This window comes from Talpa europaea (genome assembly GCF_964194135.1).
Source record: "Talpa europaea genome assembly, chromosome: 4".
In the NCBI taxonomy this organism is placed as follows: Eukaryota; Metazoa; Chordata; class Mammalia; order Eulipotyphla; family Talpidae; genus Talpa; species Talpa europaea.
In genome coordinates, this window is record NC_140070.1 from 30,752,098 (window position 1) to 30,767,325 (window position 15,228).

The following is a 15,228-nucleotide window of genomic DNA, read 5'->3' on the forward strand; positions in this document are numbered from 1 at the left end:
AGATTAATTCATTTCCCATTGATAATTGAACTCAATCTCCAGTCCCTCCTTTGTTGGAGGTCTAGGGGTAGAACTGGAAACTTCTTTCTTCAGGTGAGTTTCCCTGGCAACCAGCTCCCATCCTCAGGTGTTACACAAAAGTTATCTTTATTAACATAACAAGACACACTTTAACATGCTCAACACTTAGGAAATTCCAAGACTTTTGGAACTCTGAGTTAGGCTCTGTTGATGAAAACTATATATACTTTAGTCATCTGAATGACCGTATATAGGAATATACATATCTGTTGTTTGTGTACATATATATATTTAAAAATCACAATATCGCACAAACATGTAACAAAAAAGTTTAAAATATTTGTTTGCTTTTTTTGAATTTCTATGCAACCATTTTCACTGTTATGAAGACTTGAAACTTAAGAGCAAAAAATTCTTGAAAAACAATTATATTTTAGAAATTATAACACTTAAAAATATCTGGTATACTGTGTTCTTGAATATTTTGGGGGAGAAAGATCCAGCCTCCTCTTTTTGTTTTCTGGAAGGTATTAAATATGCAGCCTATGTGGCAGGGATCTGGGGCCTCCAGCCCACAGCCACAAGGTGCCGTCTTGGAAGTCCCTCCTCTAGTTTCCAACAGAACGTAGCCCAGCTGACTGCTGACATCCTCTCTGCAACCTCAGGAGAGATCTGAAACCACCTAGCTCCTGAATTCTTCAGATCTGAGATAATACGTGTTTGCTATTTTAAGATTCTGAAAAACAAAAATAAAATGAAGTATGATATGTTGTTGGGATTTAACCAATTTCATAAAGTATACTGGACTGACAGTAAGAACTTTAAGAATGGTAAAAATTGCTGTTGTTTTTTGTTGCACTCGGGAAAAAGTAGAGAACTATTTAAATAGGGTAATTCCATAGGACTGACAGCTTTCTGGAATACCATAGCACTAGATGCAACATGATTTAATTAAGTGAAAATTTGTTGAAACATCTAGTATTTGTAAGTTGCTACAATGGATAAAGAAAAAACTTGATGTTAGAGAAAAGAAAATCAGTTATTACTTCTGTATCTTTAATGTACCATTCCTAAGTCCAAAAAACACTAATAAGTACAGGGAGTTGCTGTATGTTTGTCAGAAATTCTGTTTTTAGGGGCCTCCCTGGTGGCGCAAGTGGTTAAAATGTAGCACTATGAAGCTATCTGCAGCCACTGCAGCATGAGTTCGATCCCAGGCCAGGCCAGGGAGGTGAACCACATGGCGCAGCAGACCTCTCTTGCCTTGCCCGCTGCTCCCCTCAGCAGTGTATTTCAGTAGATCTGCCTGTTCTGCTCCCCACTCTGTCTCTGGTGAATCCTCTTACCTACCACATCTCTGGCCTGCACTCCAGCTCCTGTATGTATAAATAAATAAATCTTTAAAAAAAAAAATGTTTTTATATACCTGCCTTTGTACCTCTATCTGTTTGCCCCTGGAGATATTTCTTCCCATGTAATCCTCACCTTTCTCAGTATCACATAAGTTCAAGGTGAGGAGAGTCATAGACATCGCTCACTTTTAGATGGTAATTGAAAGATCACTTTCTGTTATCTACTTTCACATCTCACAGAAATGAAATAATAAGAGTTGACTGTGCCCTAAACAGATACAAAGCTGCAGAAATATTTTTTAAGGAATTACAAATGCATTTAATAATTCTCACAGGGAGGAGGTGATATTCTGGTTGCTAATGTTTAAACTAAGATAATGGAGGAAGGCAGAATCAGAAGTGGTTGCCAAGTGAATAGGTGGAGTTAGTTGTTAACATGATATGATTTCAAAGATCATAAAGGTTCTCATTCCTTTAAAATTACTACTCTGGAAACTTCCTAGCTTTCCAACTGAAGGTGCTGTTAAAATGCAAAATGAATGCCCTGCACTTTATCATCAGTCATTTGCATTTTTGTGGAAATGTTTCAGATTTTCTTGAAAGTAGATTTTGATAAAGAACAGTAGGATATTAGATACTTAGGGGCGAGGTAGAGAAGGAAAAAGTATAATGTCTAAAATATCTTTGGAAATTCTCCAGTTTCTCAGTTTTGCTAATGAATGTATGACACAGAAGAATCTGGTTTACTAAGAAATCGGTTTATAAATATTTTACTATGACTTAAAAATAATTTCAAGTTATAGATAAGTTATAATAGTAGAAGAAATCCTATATACTCTTTTTTTTTTTAAAGATTTATTTATTTATTTATACATGCATTGGGTACAGTCAGAAGCGCGGGAGGGTGAGAGAATTCACCAGAGCCAGGGTGGGGAGCAGAGCAGGCAGAAGGACCGAAGGACACTGCTGAGGGGAGCAGCGGGCGGCAGGAGAGGTCTGCGCGCCATGTGGGACCCTCCTCCAGTGGCCGGGGAGCAGCCGGGGATCGAACTGGCACTGCAGAGGCTGCGGGCAGCTTCGCAGCCCAGCGCTCAACAGCTGCGCCACAGGGGAGGCCCGAAATCCTATATACTCTTAATCCCCACTCAGTAAAAGTCCCTACTTTTTCTATCATTGTCTCTCCCCAAATTGTCATATATTATGTCTAGATTTGAGTTTCCATTTGCTCTTATCCTTGGCCCTAAGAACTTCCTTTAGTATTTCCTATACAGCAGATCTGTTCTGACAAAGCCTTTCAATTATCATTTATTTGAAAGTACTTCATTTATGTAAACATATTTGTAATACTGTATTGAAGCCCTTACCTACTAATTCATCTGGGTCATCTTGGAGTCAGATTATATCAACTATTTTTTCTCTTCACTGTGGGTCACTGTCCTAGTTCTTCTCTTGACCACGGATCTCATTTTCCTGATCTTATTCCTACAATTTAAAAAAACTATATATTGGACATTGTGTGGGTGATATGATGTTGAGATTCTGGATTCCATTATCCTCCTCTGAAAAGTGCTTTTTTACTCTAGCAGGCAGTTTGGTAGGACTCAAAAAAATCTTCCTATGGTGAGCAACAGTTGAAAACACTATGTTTTTTCAGTTTCACCAATTTTTTTTTTTTGCCAGGCTTCTTCGAGTCTCTTCATCTTGTAGTTCAGGAATAAGTTAAGGACTAAGAAGAGTTTATATGTAGATTTTGGGGCTCCACTTCTGTGGTTCACTTTTTTTTTGTGATGGTCCTCTTCATTTTCCTGACTGTCTGGAAACCCTGAACTATATCCTATTCCTAAAACGCGTTTTTTTTTTTTTTTTTTAAGATTTATTTATTTATACAAGCACTGGGTACAGTCAGAAGCACGGGAGGGTGAGAGAATTCACCAGAGCAGAGCAGGCAGAAGGACTGAGATACATTGCTGAGGGGAGCAGCGGGCGACAGGAGAGGTCTGCACGCCATGTGGGACCCTCCTCTGGTGGCCGGGGAGCAGCCGGGGATCGAACCGGTGCTGCAAAGGCTGCGGGCAGCTTCGCAACCCAGCGCTCAACCGCTGCGCTACCGGGGAGCCACCTAAACCAGTTTTATTGTAGTATTGTTTGATGCCTAATCACTCTCAACGGGTAGATGGGAAATGCCTTCAGGTAAAACATACACATAGATCTCATCCAATGCACTCCCCTTCTTTTAAGCATCACCGTGATGTCTGCTTATGGTTATGCCATGCTTTGCTCTGAACTCATTATCTGTGAGAGACTTAGTCTGATACAATTACTCTCCCATGACCAGAAGAACCTACACTTTAAAAAAAAATTAAAAATTGATTCTAGAAATTGTTTCAAGTAAATTAATTAATTCAACAAGTATTTACCAAGTATTTATGTTGGGATAGTTACCAGGATAATTACACTAGGTGCGAGAAACCATTTCAGTTGTAAGAATTATATTAGGCTGTAGTCAACTTGAATGGTCCTGGTTTTTTAAATCTCAAATAAAATATTACTCAGAGGCACTTGCAATCCTGTCCCAAAACAATGAATGTAAAAACATGTTTTATTTATAAAAATACTTTATATTTGTCATGTAGTTTTTCAAGAAATTCAGATTTCTTCAGACAGAAGAAACTTACAACTAAGTTTACACCAATGGTTGTCATTAAAGATCCCCAAATTTCTTCAGCTAGTTTGAAATTTGTCAAAATATTTTTTCATAAAAATCCCTACAATGGAGTCACTCTTTCATAACAGTGAGATCTCTGTTGTTTGAGTGTGAAGAAAGAAATATGGAGCTAGAAATATCAAAGATAAAAAAAAGTGAACATAGTATCAAAATGGGGGAGAACCAGTAAGCCTGTGAGCAAACTGCCTCCCCTGACTTTTCTCAGCTTCCCACCTAGAATGTGGAATGTCACTTATCTACATATTTTAGTTTTTCACCATTATCTAGGAAATACATGAGTACAGAATACACTGCTAAATGCCATTCATTTATTTTGGGGTGAGAGGTCAAAGCCAGGGGAACGATTTCCTGCTCCTGTTTCCATATATGCTATAGGAGTTAAGTGATAGTTTACTTCCTCCTCTTCACTCAACTCCTCACTCAAGAGTTATCTCACCCAAATAGATTTACAGGAAGCTGAAGAGGGACAAAAAGAAGAAATGAGAAAATTTTCTTGCTTTAAATATATATTTTTCTTGCTTTTGCGTAGTCAGCTCTGACTTTATTAGGGAGTCAAGTGGGAAATATATTAAGACTGAGCTCTAGTCCTTGATCCCTGATCCTACGTTTTCTTTGGAAGAAAAATGCAATGACTTATCAAAGTGCAAGGTTGCAAGTCAAGTGCCCTTATTTCCATTTGGTTTCCAATACCTATTCTCTCTTCTAATTTTGTTATTAGAGTAGAATAGCCTATAAGGATCACACATGGTTAGCTGAGCATGTAACTGTTGAATGAATTGACTCCATAAATATTTTCTCTCTTCTCCCTTTAATTATACTTTCTAAGTGAAATGAGTATTATTATCTTAATATCTGAAACTATTTTTATTACCACTATTTTATCTATTTCTACCCAACATTTAACTTATTTCTGACATTAGAGCAATTTTACTATAAACTCTGCATTTCTGATGAATCACATAAATAGCTCCACCTGAAACAGTACGAGGTCAATAGCAAACATCTGTGCCCTTTGGAAGCTAACTTCTTCCCTTCATGCAGCTGGCTGGCATCAGCTAAACATCCAATTATTTAACACACTCAAGCTGTGCACCCACAGAGGCCGACCAGTGCTTGCTGCTGAATATCTTCTGAATTAAAGAGAAGAAACAAGGAAAAGGAGAACACAAGTGTTAGTTCCCACTTGGTGAGTCATTCCATTTTTCTTCCAAAGAAAACAGTTCTGTTGAATCCTTAGTGGATTCAGGGGCAGAAGCAGGACAATCAGCTGGTGTTGCTTTGAAGTGTGGCTGCAGGGCTTCCACCCCTTTTTTCCCAGCCAGCTGTTGAAGCAGTGAAGAAACTTCAAAGCTGGACTTGCTGTTGTTTCTGCCAGTAGGCGGTATGATTCCCATCAGTTAGTTTAGAGGAAAAAATGAGGAGGAATTTATTCTCTCTTGCTTGCCAAGGTTAGATGCTCACTCTAAGATCTACCAATTTTGAGTTATGATCATCTCTCTCCAGTGGATACAAGACATAGTCATCTGCAATGTAATTTATATTTATTTATGGCCAGTTTTTGTAATTTGTCCTTATTATACCATATCAGTGACAGCAAGCAAACCATTCACGCTCCTGCTTATGTCCTCTGCTCATGGAAATATACTTTGCTTCTCTTCAGAGGAAAGCCAAGTTTAAGAGGACTGTCCCCTTGCCAGTCTGCTAGTCCCACCCTCTAATCATAACCATAATCCTTTAGCCAGTTTTATATTCTATGTATAGAATGCTGTACACTCAAACTCATTTCTGAGTTAAGAATTATTTCATTTGGACAAGAATTCACCTTGTACAAAATATACATTAAATTGATAAAAGAAAACGCAATTTTCCTGAATGATTTTACTTGGTCTAAACCTTTTCATTTAAAATTTACATTCTTTACTTCACAATCATAAAGAGGAAAAAGAAGTAATGCCTGAAATATTAACTAATTCTCTGAATTAAGAATAACTGATTCAAAAACAAATTTTTGGATAGTTAGATAGTTAAACTTCCCTGCTGTTACCTCAAAATAGCTTCTATTTAAATATGAAAAATTAGGTAAAAATATTTCACTGCTTAGCATAAACGCACACAAGAGAGTCTTCTGGGAATCTTAATCATCCTAAAAAAGTACAATAACCAGATAGTTAAGCACTCAGTCATATAACCAAAAAGCAGGTTGCTAACATCAATATATAGGTGCCATTTATTCAGCAACATAGCCTCTGGGTGACCTAAGGATGGCCCTTCTGTGGATTAAGAAACAAAAAACTCCTGGGAACACAATTAAGGGGGAAATAGTGCAATCATAAAGTCTCCACAATTAGCCAATGGTTATGCTTCTTGATGTAGACCATAGTCAACAGTGCTAGTTCTGAATAAGCAAAGATAGTTTATGCAATTCAAGGGTGGTAACAAGAAGAACAAATAAGTCTATTATCCACATTGGATTTATTATAGAATACAATCTAAAAGGAAGTTATTTCAATGACTAGTTTTTTAAATTTTGCAAAAAATTTCAAATCAAGTGGCATAAACTGAGTTCTTGCTTCCAAAAGTGTGCTTTATTCATGATTGATTGATTGTATCCTGAAGAAATTAAAAGATCTTCAAAAGGTAAAATCACAATCTCCTGGTTATCCTGTATCTTTCAACATTAGTTCCTAGTGTTCAGGACTTTTTAGAAATGTAGTGCATGATTCAATACACAAAATAAAGAGCTTGCTATGGGACTGTTTAAGAATACTTAAGTTGCTCATTTTCTGAGATTTCATTCCAATGAAAGTTGAACACTGTCAACTTGGTTTTGTGGCTGCTGATAGTCATGTTTCCGTGCTATTAAACAATAAGAAAAAAGAAGAGACAACATTAATAAAACAGCAAAATAATTACTAGCAAAATCAGTAAATCACACTTAGTCATGATTCTCAGTAAATAATTAGTTTAGAATCAACTATTTTTCCTTTAGAAAAATTTTAAATACTTTATTACCCTCTAATTTCTCAACACTGCTGCTAGCCATTTTTATGTTTACTTATTATTTTTTGTGTACCAGGATTATCTCAGAGCTTTGAAATATAAGGTGAATGATTAAGAAATTTAAATGAACACTTTGTAATTTCCTCTTTTCTTAATCCCCATTTCCATCATGAGTTAGTAATGTTGTCCACATTATAAGTAATTTTACTATATTTTATCTTATAAACTTAAGAGACTTATTATTGAATATTGTTACGAACATAAATTAGAAGAAAACGAGATGTATTCTATAATCTTTTTGTACTTCTAAATATTTATTGAAGAAGTGATCTTAACATGAAACTACAGAAAATACAGAAATCTTTGTGAATATCATTCCCTACTTAGCTTTAAAACTTTTAATCTCCTGATAATTCACCACGACCAAGTAGGATTCATTCCAGGGACACAAGGATAGTTCAACATCTGAAAATCAATCAACGTTATCCAACACATCAACAAAAAGAAATATAAAAACCATATGATAATATCAGTAGATGCTGAGAAAGCTTTCGACAAAGTGCAACACCCATTCATGATAAAAGCCCTTGAAATTCTTGGGATACAAGGAACATACCTCAACATCATAAAGGCCATCTATGACAAGCCAACAGCCAGTATCATTCTCAATGGTGAAAAGCTGAAAGCAATTCCATTAAGATCTGGAACAAGACAAGGATGTCCACTCTCACCACTGCTTTTCAATATAATACTGGAAGTCCTAGCCAGAGCAATAAGACAAGAGAAAGACACACAAGGAATCCAAATAGGAAAAGAAGAAGTCAAACTATCACTATTTGCAGATGATATGATAATATACATAAAGAACCCTAAAAACTCCACAGAAAAACTAATTCAACTCATCAATCAGTTCAGTAAAGTGGCAGGATACAAAATCAATATGCAAAAGTCAGTAGCCTTCCTATACACAAACAATAAATCTGAAGAAGAAATAAAAAAAAAATCCCTTTTATTATCGAAACAAAAAAAATCAAATATTTGGGAATAAATCTAACAAAAGAGGTAAAGGACCTATACAAAGAAAACTATAAAACACTGTTAAAAGAAATAGAAGAAGACACAAAGAAATGGAAAGACATCCCCTGCTCATGGATTGGAAGAATAAACATTATTAAAATGGCCATCTTTCCAAAAGCAATATACAGATATACAGATTCAGTGCTATTCCAATCAAAATTTCAATGTCATTCTTCAAAGAAATAGAACAATTATTGATGAAATTCATATGGAATCACCAAAAACCCCGAATAGCCAAAGCTCTCCTGAAAAAAAAAAAGAAGGGAATAGAGGCATCACACGCCCAGACTTCAAACTATACTACAAAGCCATAATCATCAAAACTGCATGGTATTGGAACAAGAACAGACATACAGACCAATGAAATCAAATAGAAAATCCAGAAATAAACCCACAGATTTATGGTCAACTAATCTTTGACAAAGGAGCAAAGACTATGCATTGGAGCAAAGAAAGTTTGTTCAATAAATGGTGCTGGGAAAACTGGGTCGCTACATGCAAAAGAATGAAGCTTGACCACTACCTCACACCATACACAAAAACCAACTCAAAATGGATTAAAGAACTAGACATAAGATCTGAAACCATACAATACATAGAAGGAAATATAGGCGAAACACTACGTGATATTCACATCAAAGACATCTTTACAGACACATCACCCAAAGCAGTGATAGTGAAGGCAAAGATAAACAGCTGGGACTACATCAAATTAAAGAGCTTCTGCACAGCAAAAGAGACAATAACAAAAACAAAGAGAAACCCCACCAACTGGAGAACATTTTTGCACACAACACTAATGATAAAGCGCTGATCACAAAAATCTGCAAAGAGCTGATGAGACTCAACAACAACAAAGAAAATAATCCAGTCAAAAAATGGGCAGAAGAGCTAAAAAGAAACTTCTCTGAAGAGGAAATGCAAATGGCCAACAGGCATATGAGAAAATGTTCAACATCACTTGTAATCAGGGAAATGCAAATCAAAACTACCATGAAATACCATCTTACACCAGTGAGAATGGCACATATTAAAAAAACTAGCAACAACAAATGCTGGCGAGGGTGTGGAGAAAAAGGAACTCTTCTGCACTGTTGGTGGGAGTGCAAACTGGTCCAACCACTATGGAGAGCTGTGTGGAGATTTCTGGACCTACTAAACATAGAGCTTCCATATGATCCAGCAATTCCACTCCTAGGTATTTACCCAAAGGACACAGAAACATCAATTCCAAAGAGCACCTGCACCCCTATGTTTATAGCAGCACTGTTTACAATAGCTAAGCTTTGGAAACAGCCCAGATGCCCAAAAATAGATGACTGGATCAAGAAGATGTGGTACATATATACCATGGAATGTTACTCAGCATTTAAAAAAGATAAACACATGCAATTTGCAGCAACATGGATGGCGCTGGAAGGGATCATGCTCAGCGAAATAAACCAGAAAGAAAAAGAAAAATACCGGATGGTCTCACTCATAGCAGGAATCTAGAAAACTTATATATTAAGGGACCAGGAAAATGAATAACTATAAGAAAGTGAAAATCAAAATCAACAAAAAACTATGAACCAGAGACACTCTATGGGGGGTAAGGGGCAGGAGGGGAGGGATTGGGGTCAAAATAAGGGGATTGCAATTGTATGGGGAATATAAAAATAAAATTTATTATATATAAAAAAAATGAACAATGATGTGAAAAAAACAAAACAAAACAAAAAAAAAAAAACAACAAACTTTTAATCTCCTGGTTAAGTTTTTGCTAGCCAAGAAAGAAATAGTATTTATTTAAGCTACTCTATAGTGGATCCAAATTTTTGCGGCATAAAGCTTATGCAACTTTGGGATTCCTCTTTAAGAAAAAGAATTTTGTTTGCTATTTCCCCTTGAACAACCAGACTTGGTTGGAATGAGATGAACCAATATGATGGGATTCATTAAATGTGCAAATCCACACATATACACCTAGTTTACAAGAATGGCATCCAAAGAAAGCCACATCCTCAACCCCACATTCTGTGAATATGTTACTTCATAGGGCAAATGGGACTTTAAAGATGTGATTAAGGTAAAGATCTTGAGAAGAGAGGAATTATTTTTCATTATCTCTTGCTCACCCTAATTAAATGGAGACCCTTTCCTGGCTGTGTTCAGAAAAAGAGCAAGATATAAATACAGAGGGCTGAGCAGAAAGTTGCAATGCTTCTGTCTTTCCAATGGAGGATTGGGGTCACAAACCAAGGAATGTGAATAGCCTCCAGAACTGGATCAGGAAAAGAAACAGATTCTACTCTCGAGCTCCAAAAAGAAATGGAGCTCTGCTGACACCTTGGTTATAGCCCAGCGAGACTCTGGAAACTGAAAAGACAATCTATTTTTGTTTCTTTTTTTTTTTAAAAAAAGATTTATTTATTTATTTATACAAGCACTGGGTACAGTCAGAAGCGCAGGAGGGTGAGAGAATTCACCAGAGCCAGAGTGGAGAAGAGAACAGGCAAACTGAGGAAGTACACTGCTGAGGGGAGCAGCGGGCAAGACAGGAGGGGTCTGCCACGGAATGTGGGTCTCTCCCTGGCTGGCGGGGAATCGAACCTGTGCTGCAGAGGCTGCGGACAGCTTTATAGCACTGCGCTCAACCTGCTGCGCCATTGGGGAGGCCCTATATTTAAATTTTTAAAGGATATTTTTAATGTGGTATATATACATAAAATTGGCCATGTTAACTATTTTTTATGTGTATAGCTCAGTGGCATTAAGTACATTCACATCTTGTGCAACCATTACCACCACCCACAGAACACAACCCGGTAACAGTAACTCCCATCCACTCCTCCCCTAGCCTCCCCTACCTTCTATTTTCTGTCTCTATGAATTTACCTTATATAAGTGAAATTATACTTGCTCTTCTGTGACTGGCTTATTTCACCTCATAATAGTAATTATGAAGCATGACACCTAAACCTTTCATGCCACAATGGAAACCATGCATCATTCTTTTAAATGGTGGCATAAAAAGTTATGGCTTAGATGTACAATGCATTCTGGCTCTGTACTTTTTAAAGTCTGTTTCTTCTCCATATCTACATACTCACGCTCTCTGGTACTATAGGACATATTAATATTGACACATGACCTTGTATATTGATGTCACATGCTGTATTCCTGGGAGCTGTTCCTATACTGCTTTGGCCTACAGCAATTAATTATAATAGAAGTGACTGAACACTCCACAAATACAAAATTCGAACCCAAACTAAATGTAGCTCCAACTCAACTTCCCCTTGGCTAGATTCCCCCAAATGCCCTAGATGAAGAGAAATACAAAAGAGGGGAAATTAGAGTAGGAAGAGACCGCAGTCTTAACTTATTGTTAAAATCTCTAAATTTTGCAAAATTTACAAAACTATGATCACATAGTTCTGCTACAGTTCTCCCAAGGGTCTTGGAAGGGTCCCACACAAGCAAAAGATCCTGATGCATAAATTTCATGGAAAATCTGTCTTTTCAAATACTGTTTTGAGCATATAAAAAGGCACATTGTTTTCATTGCCAACTATTTCTGATAACCTTTTTGCTAACTGGACTCAATACTCAAAAATCTATTTTAACATGCTTATGTACATGTTTGAACACAGGATATACTTACAAATGGAATACATTTCCAGTTGCTGTCTTAAACGAATTTTGCTTATTGTGTCATAAAAGTTAGGCTCTGACAAAGTTTCTGCTGTAGGTGGCACACTGAATATTCTCATAATTTTCCGCTTATTCCTAAAACAAAACCAAAGCAGGAGAAAGATCTGTACCAATATGGATAGGACTGTAATATTCTCATGGTCATAGTAATTAGAGTTACATTAAAAGGATTTAATGATAATGAGTCCATGGTCTCTTTTGGATCTGTGAGATGCTTCCTTGGTTCAAGTATTCTTCCTTTTACTAAAAAGTATTAGCAGTATGTGTGCACAGGACTGTATGAAGGAAGTAGCTAAGCATATTCACTTAATATAACAAAGTGGCATGCCTCCACTGTACTCCTGCAAAGTTACTGGGCTTGAGAATAAACAGAATGTGAACACATCTTAATTTTGGAAAGTGAACAATAAACATATTTCTTAAATACAATAACATAGCCGTTGTAAGACCACCTATCCTTAAAAGTAAGGACAAGGTCATAAAACATTGGGGTGGGAAGGAGGTGGCTATTTTTAGAGGAGAGCTGTTACCTGCACATAGACCAGAGCTGATATATGGATCCCACTCTCACCCACTAGAGCCCAACTGCTCCAGTAGACACATGATTGGGAAGGGCAAGCCTGAGTTTCTAAGAGCAAGTGTGGAGGCTCTGAACTCTTCTCAGGGCCAAAAATCAATTATTTTTAATTAATGATTATTTTGAACAATTTAATGCCCTCTTTTCCTCCTGGTAGAGGGCACCTTGAACCATGTGGTTATAAGCAGAAGCAACTCAGTCCAACACCCCTTCCCCCCTTTTAAAACGGTATTTTAGGGAAAGGAGGCAGGGAGTGTGGAACAGGACAGTTAAATTATGCTACATCTAGAAATACGGCAGGTAGTATTTATCGAAGATTTACACTATGTGGCACAGCAGGAACACAAAGGCTTAAAGGTCCTGTGCTTGCAGGACTGAAGTTTTGTGGCATGAACGGACAAGTAACCAAATAACGCCAACATAGTTCAGTAAGTGCTATAATAAAGCTATGCACCAGGAACAGAAGGAAAAGCTTTAAAATTTGCAAAAAGACAATGGCTGAACATATAGGAGTGGGCTTTTCCTGCATTTCAGGGTCATGGGTGAAAGAATGTGCTCATCCAAGGGTGACAGTTATCCAAGGATGGACGATAAAATCTAACTATATTAAAAATGATAGAAAGGGAATTTAGAATAGCTGGTTCTGGTGCCAAGTGTTGCACTTAAATCTTAATCTCTTAAAACAATGCGGTTTTCAAAGTCAATCCTTGGTGTCCAGTGCTGGAGACCAGAATAGTTAGTGCTTTCAGAACAGAAACAAAATGCTGATGAAATTAACGCTGAGAGAAATTTTGTGCATTCAATGATTCAAAAACAATATAAAACAAACCAACCTGCAAAACTTTTACATGCCCAGCTTCTTATATACTCTGAGATAAAGAAAATTTACCTTTTGGCATACATGAAGAGACCAAAGCTAACAAGGATCACTACCAAGTAAACATTGGTGGCTTCGTTCCAGGCCTCATGAACACTATAATCAATAGAGCTATCGTCACCCATCACCCCGTAACCTCCAGGCTGAAAGAGAGAAAACAAAGTACGGTTTCTTTTAGTTAGTGTTAGTAGAGAAAGGTGGCAAAAACACTGCGTCTTGCTGCCTGTTTTTGTATGGCCTGAGAGCCAGGAATGATTTTATATTTCTAACTGGATACATTTTTTTTTTTTAAATATTAAGCACAGTGGAAATACACTTTTTAAAAAAGATTTATTTACTTATGCATACAAGAGCTGGGGTACAGGCCAGAGGTGTCGGGGGTGAGTGGATTCACCAGAGACAGAGTGGGGAACAGAACAGACAGATCTACTAAAACACACTGCTGAGGGGAGCAGCAGGCGAGCCAGGAGAGGTCTGCTGTGCCATGTGGGTTGCTCCCCGGCCGGCTGGGGGATCGAACTCGCAACTACCTACATATCTTTGACTTTTGCCTTAGAATTCAAAACCTAAACTATTTAAAATCTGGCCCTTTAAAATTGCCAACCCCTGGATAAGGGGAATGTAACATACTTATCTTCAACTTTGAAACATTACAGCTCCTTTACATAAAGGTTAAATCTTGGAATTGAAAAAAAATTTTAAATACTAAAATTATATAAATTATATATACTATTATATACAACATATAATTAATATTAATATATAATAAAGTTATATACATACTAAAATTATATAGATTGATATGTCACAGCACAATTTCCAAACTGTAACTATCATCCAGACAAAAGCAATTGAATACTTTATTTAAAGCACAGACCCAAACAACTGGCAATGATGATAAGGGAACAGTGTTGGGCTTTTGACAGCAGCCTAGAAAAGATATGATAGCCCTAACAATGCTCTTTTACATGCCTCATGATGCCCAACTGGAAAACGTTTCCAGTTTTATCTAGTTTGGGTCTGCTGGCCAAATTTGGTCAAAAGCTATGGAATAAAAAGTTGCTTTTTGTTATTTACACAGCTGTTGACTTCTATTCAAGGTAATGCATTCTTTGGACATTCCCACAGAATAGTGGTAATAGCAAGTGTATCACATAGCAAGTAAAAGAGTAATAACTTCTGTTTGAGAAGTTAATTGGATATTTCCTTAAAGAAAATTTCCTCCCTTGTGTCGGACATAAAAGATCTAAGCAAAATGATCTCATATGTGAAAGAAACCAGAAGTGTGGTTTTAGACACACTTTCTCTATAAAGAGGAGAAAAACTGAACATATGATAGGTGATAACCACACTATATTTGCTAAGAATAAGCCTCTCATTTTCTATTAACAAGATAAGAGTATCTACAGTGTTCAAGAAATTGCTTTGCAGTTTCTTCTGAATATCCCCCAACAATGAAGGCATTGCAGGAACTGTCACTGAAATACCTCGTAAACCGCTAAGCCTCCAAAACATTCTTTTGAGTAGATTTGGGTTTTAAGTTAAAAAGCGAGCACTGAAGGGCAAAGTAAGTTTTCCCTCTTAGAGCGAATGACACTTTCCCAGAGGTGTGCTTCTAGACCAGGAGGCATGTTTTCCCTGTTTTTGACATTTGAAGTCTTTCATTAAGAAGAAGAATTTCTTAAAAACATCTATTGGTGTCTGAAAAAGATTGGTCTTGTAAAAATTAGTCAGGAATAATAAAACAGAACTTTAAATTATAAAAATTTAAAGACACACGATCTAACATTAGACCAGGCCCAATTTCTATGCATTAAAAATTTGCTATAGGCAGGCCTCCCTGGTGGTGCAGGCAGTTGAGCGCAATGCTGTGAAGCTGTCCGCAGCCTCTGCAGTGTGTGTT

The 15,228-nt window shown here is 36.9% G+C and overlaps 1 protein-coding gene across 1 annotated transcript; it reads right to left on the minus strand.

Moving 5' to 3' along the window:
- Window positions 1-6,889: 6,889 nt before the first annotated feature.
- Window positions 6,890-13,462, minus strand: SMIM19 (small integral membrane protein 19; the record flags this gene model as incomplete). The annotated part of the gene is made up of 3 exons (XM_084232317.1): window positions 13,338-13,462; window positions 11,822-11,946; window positions 6,890-6,954 (listed from the first exon to the last, which is right to left on the minus strand). Exons 1-3 carry the CDS (start codon window positions 13,448-13,450, stop codon window positions 6,890-6,892), a joined length of 303 nt encoding a protein of 100 aa, XP_084088443.1. The 5' UTR covers window positions 13,451-13,462.
- Between the last annotated feature and the right edge of the window lie 1,766 nt (window positions 13,463-15,228).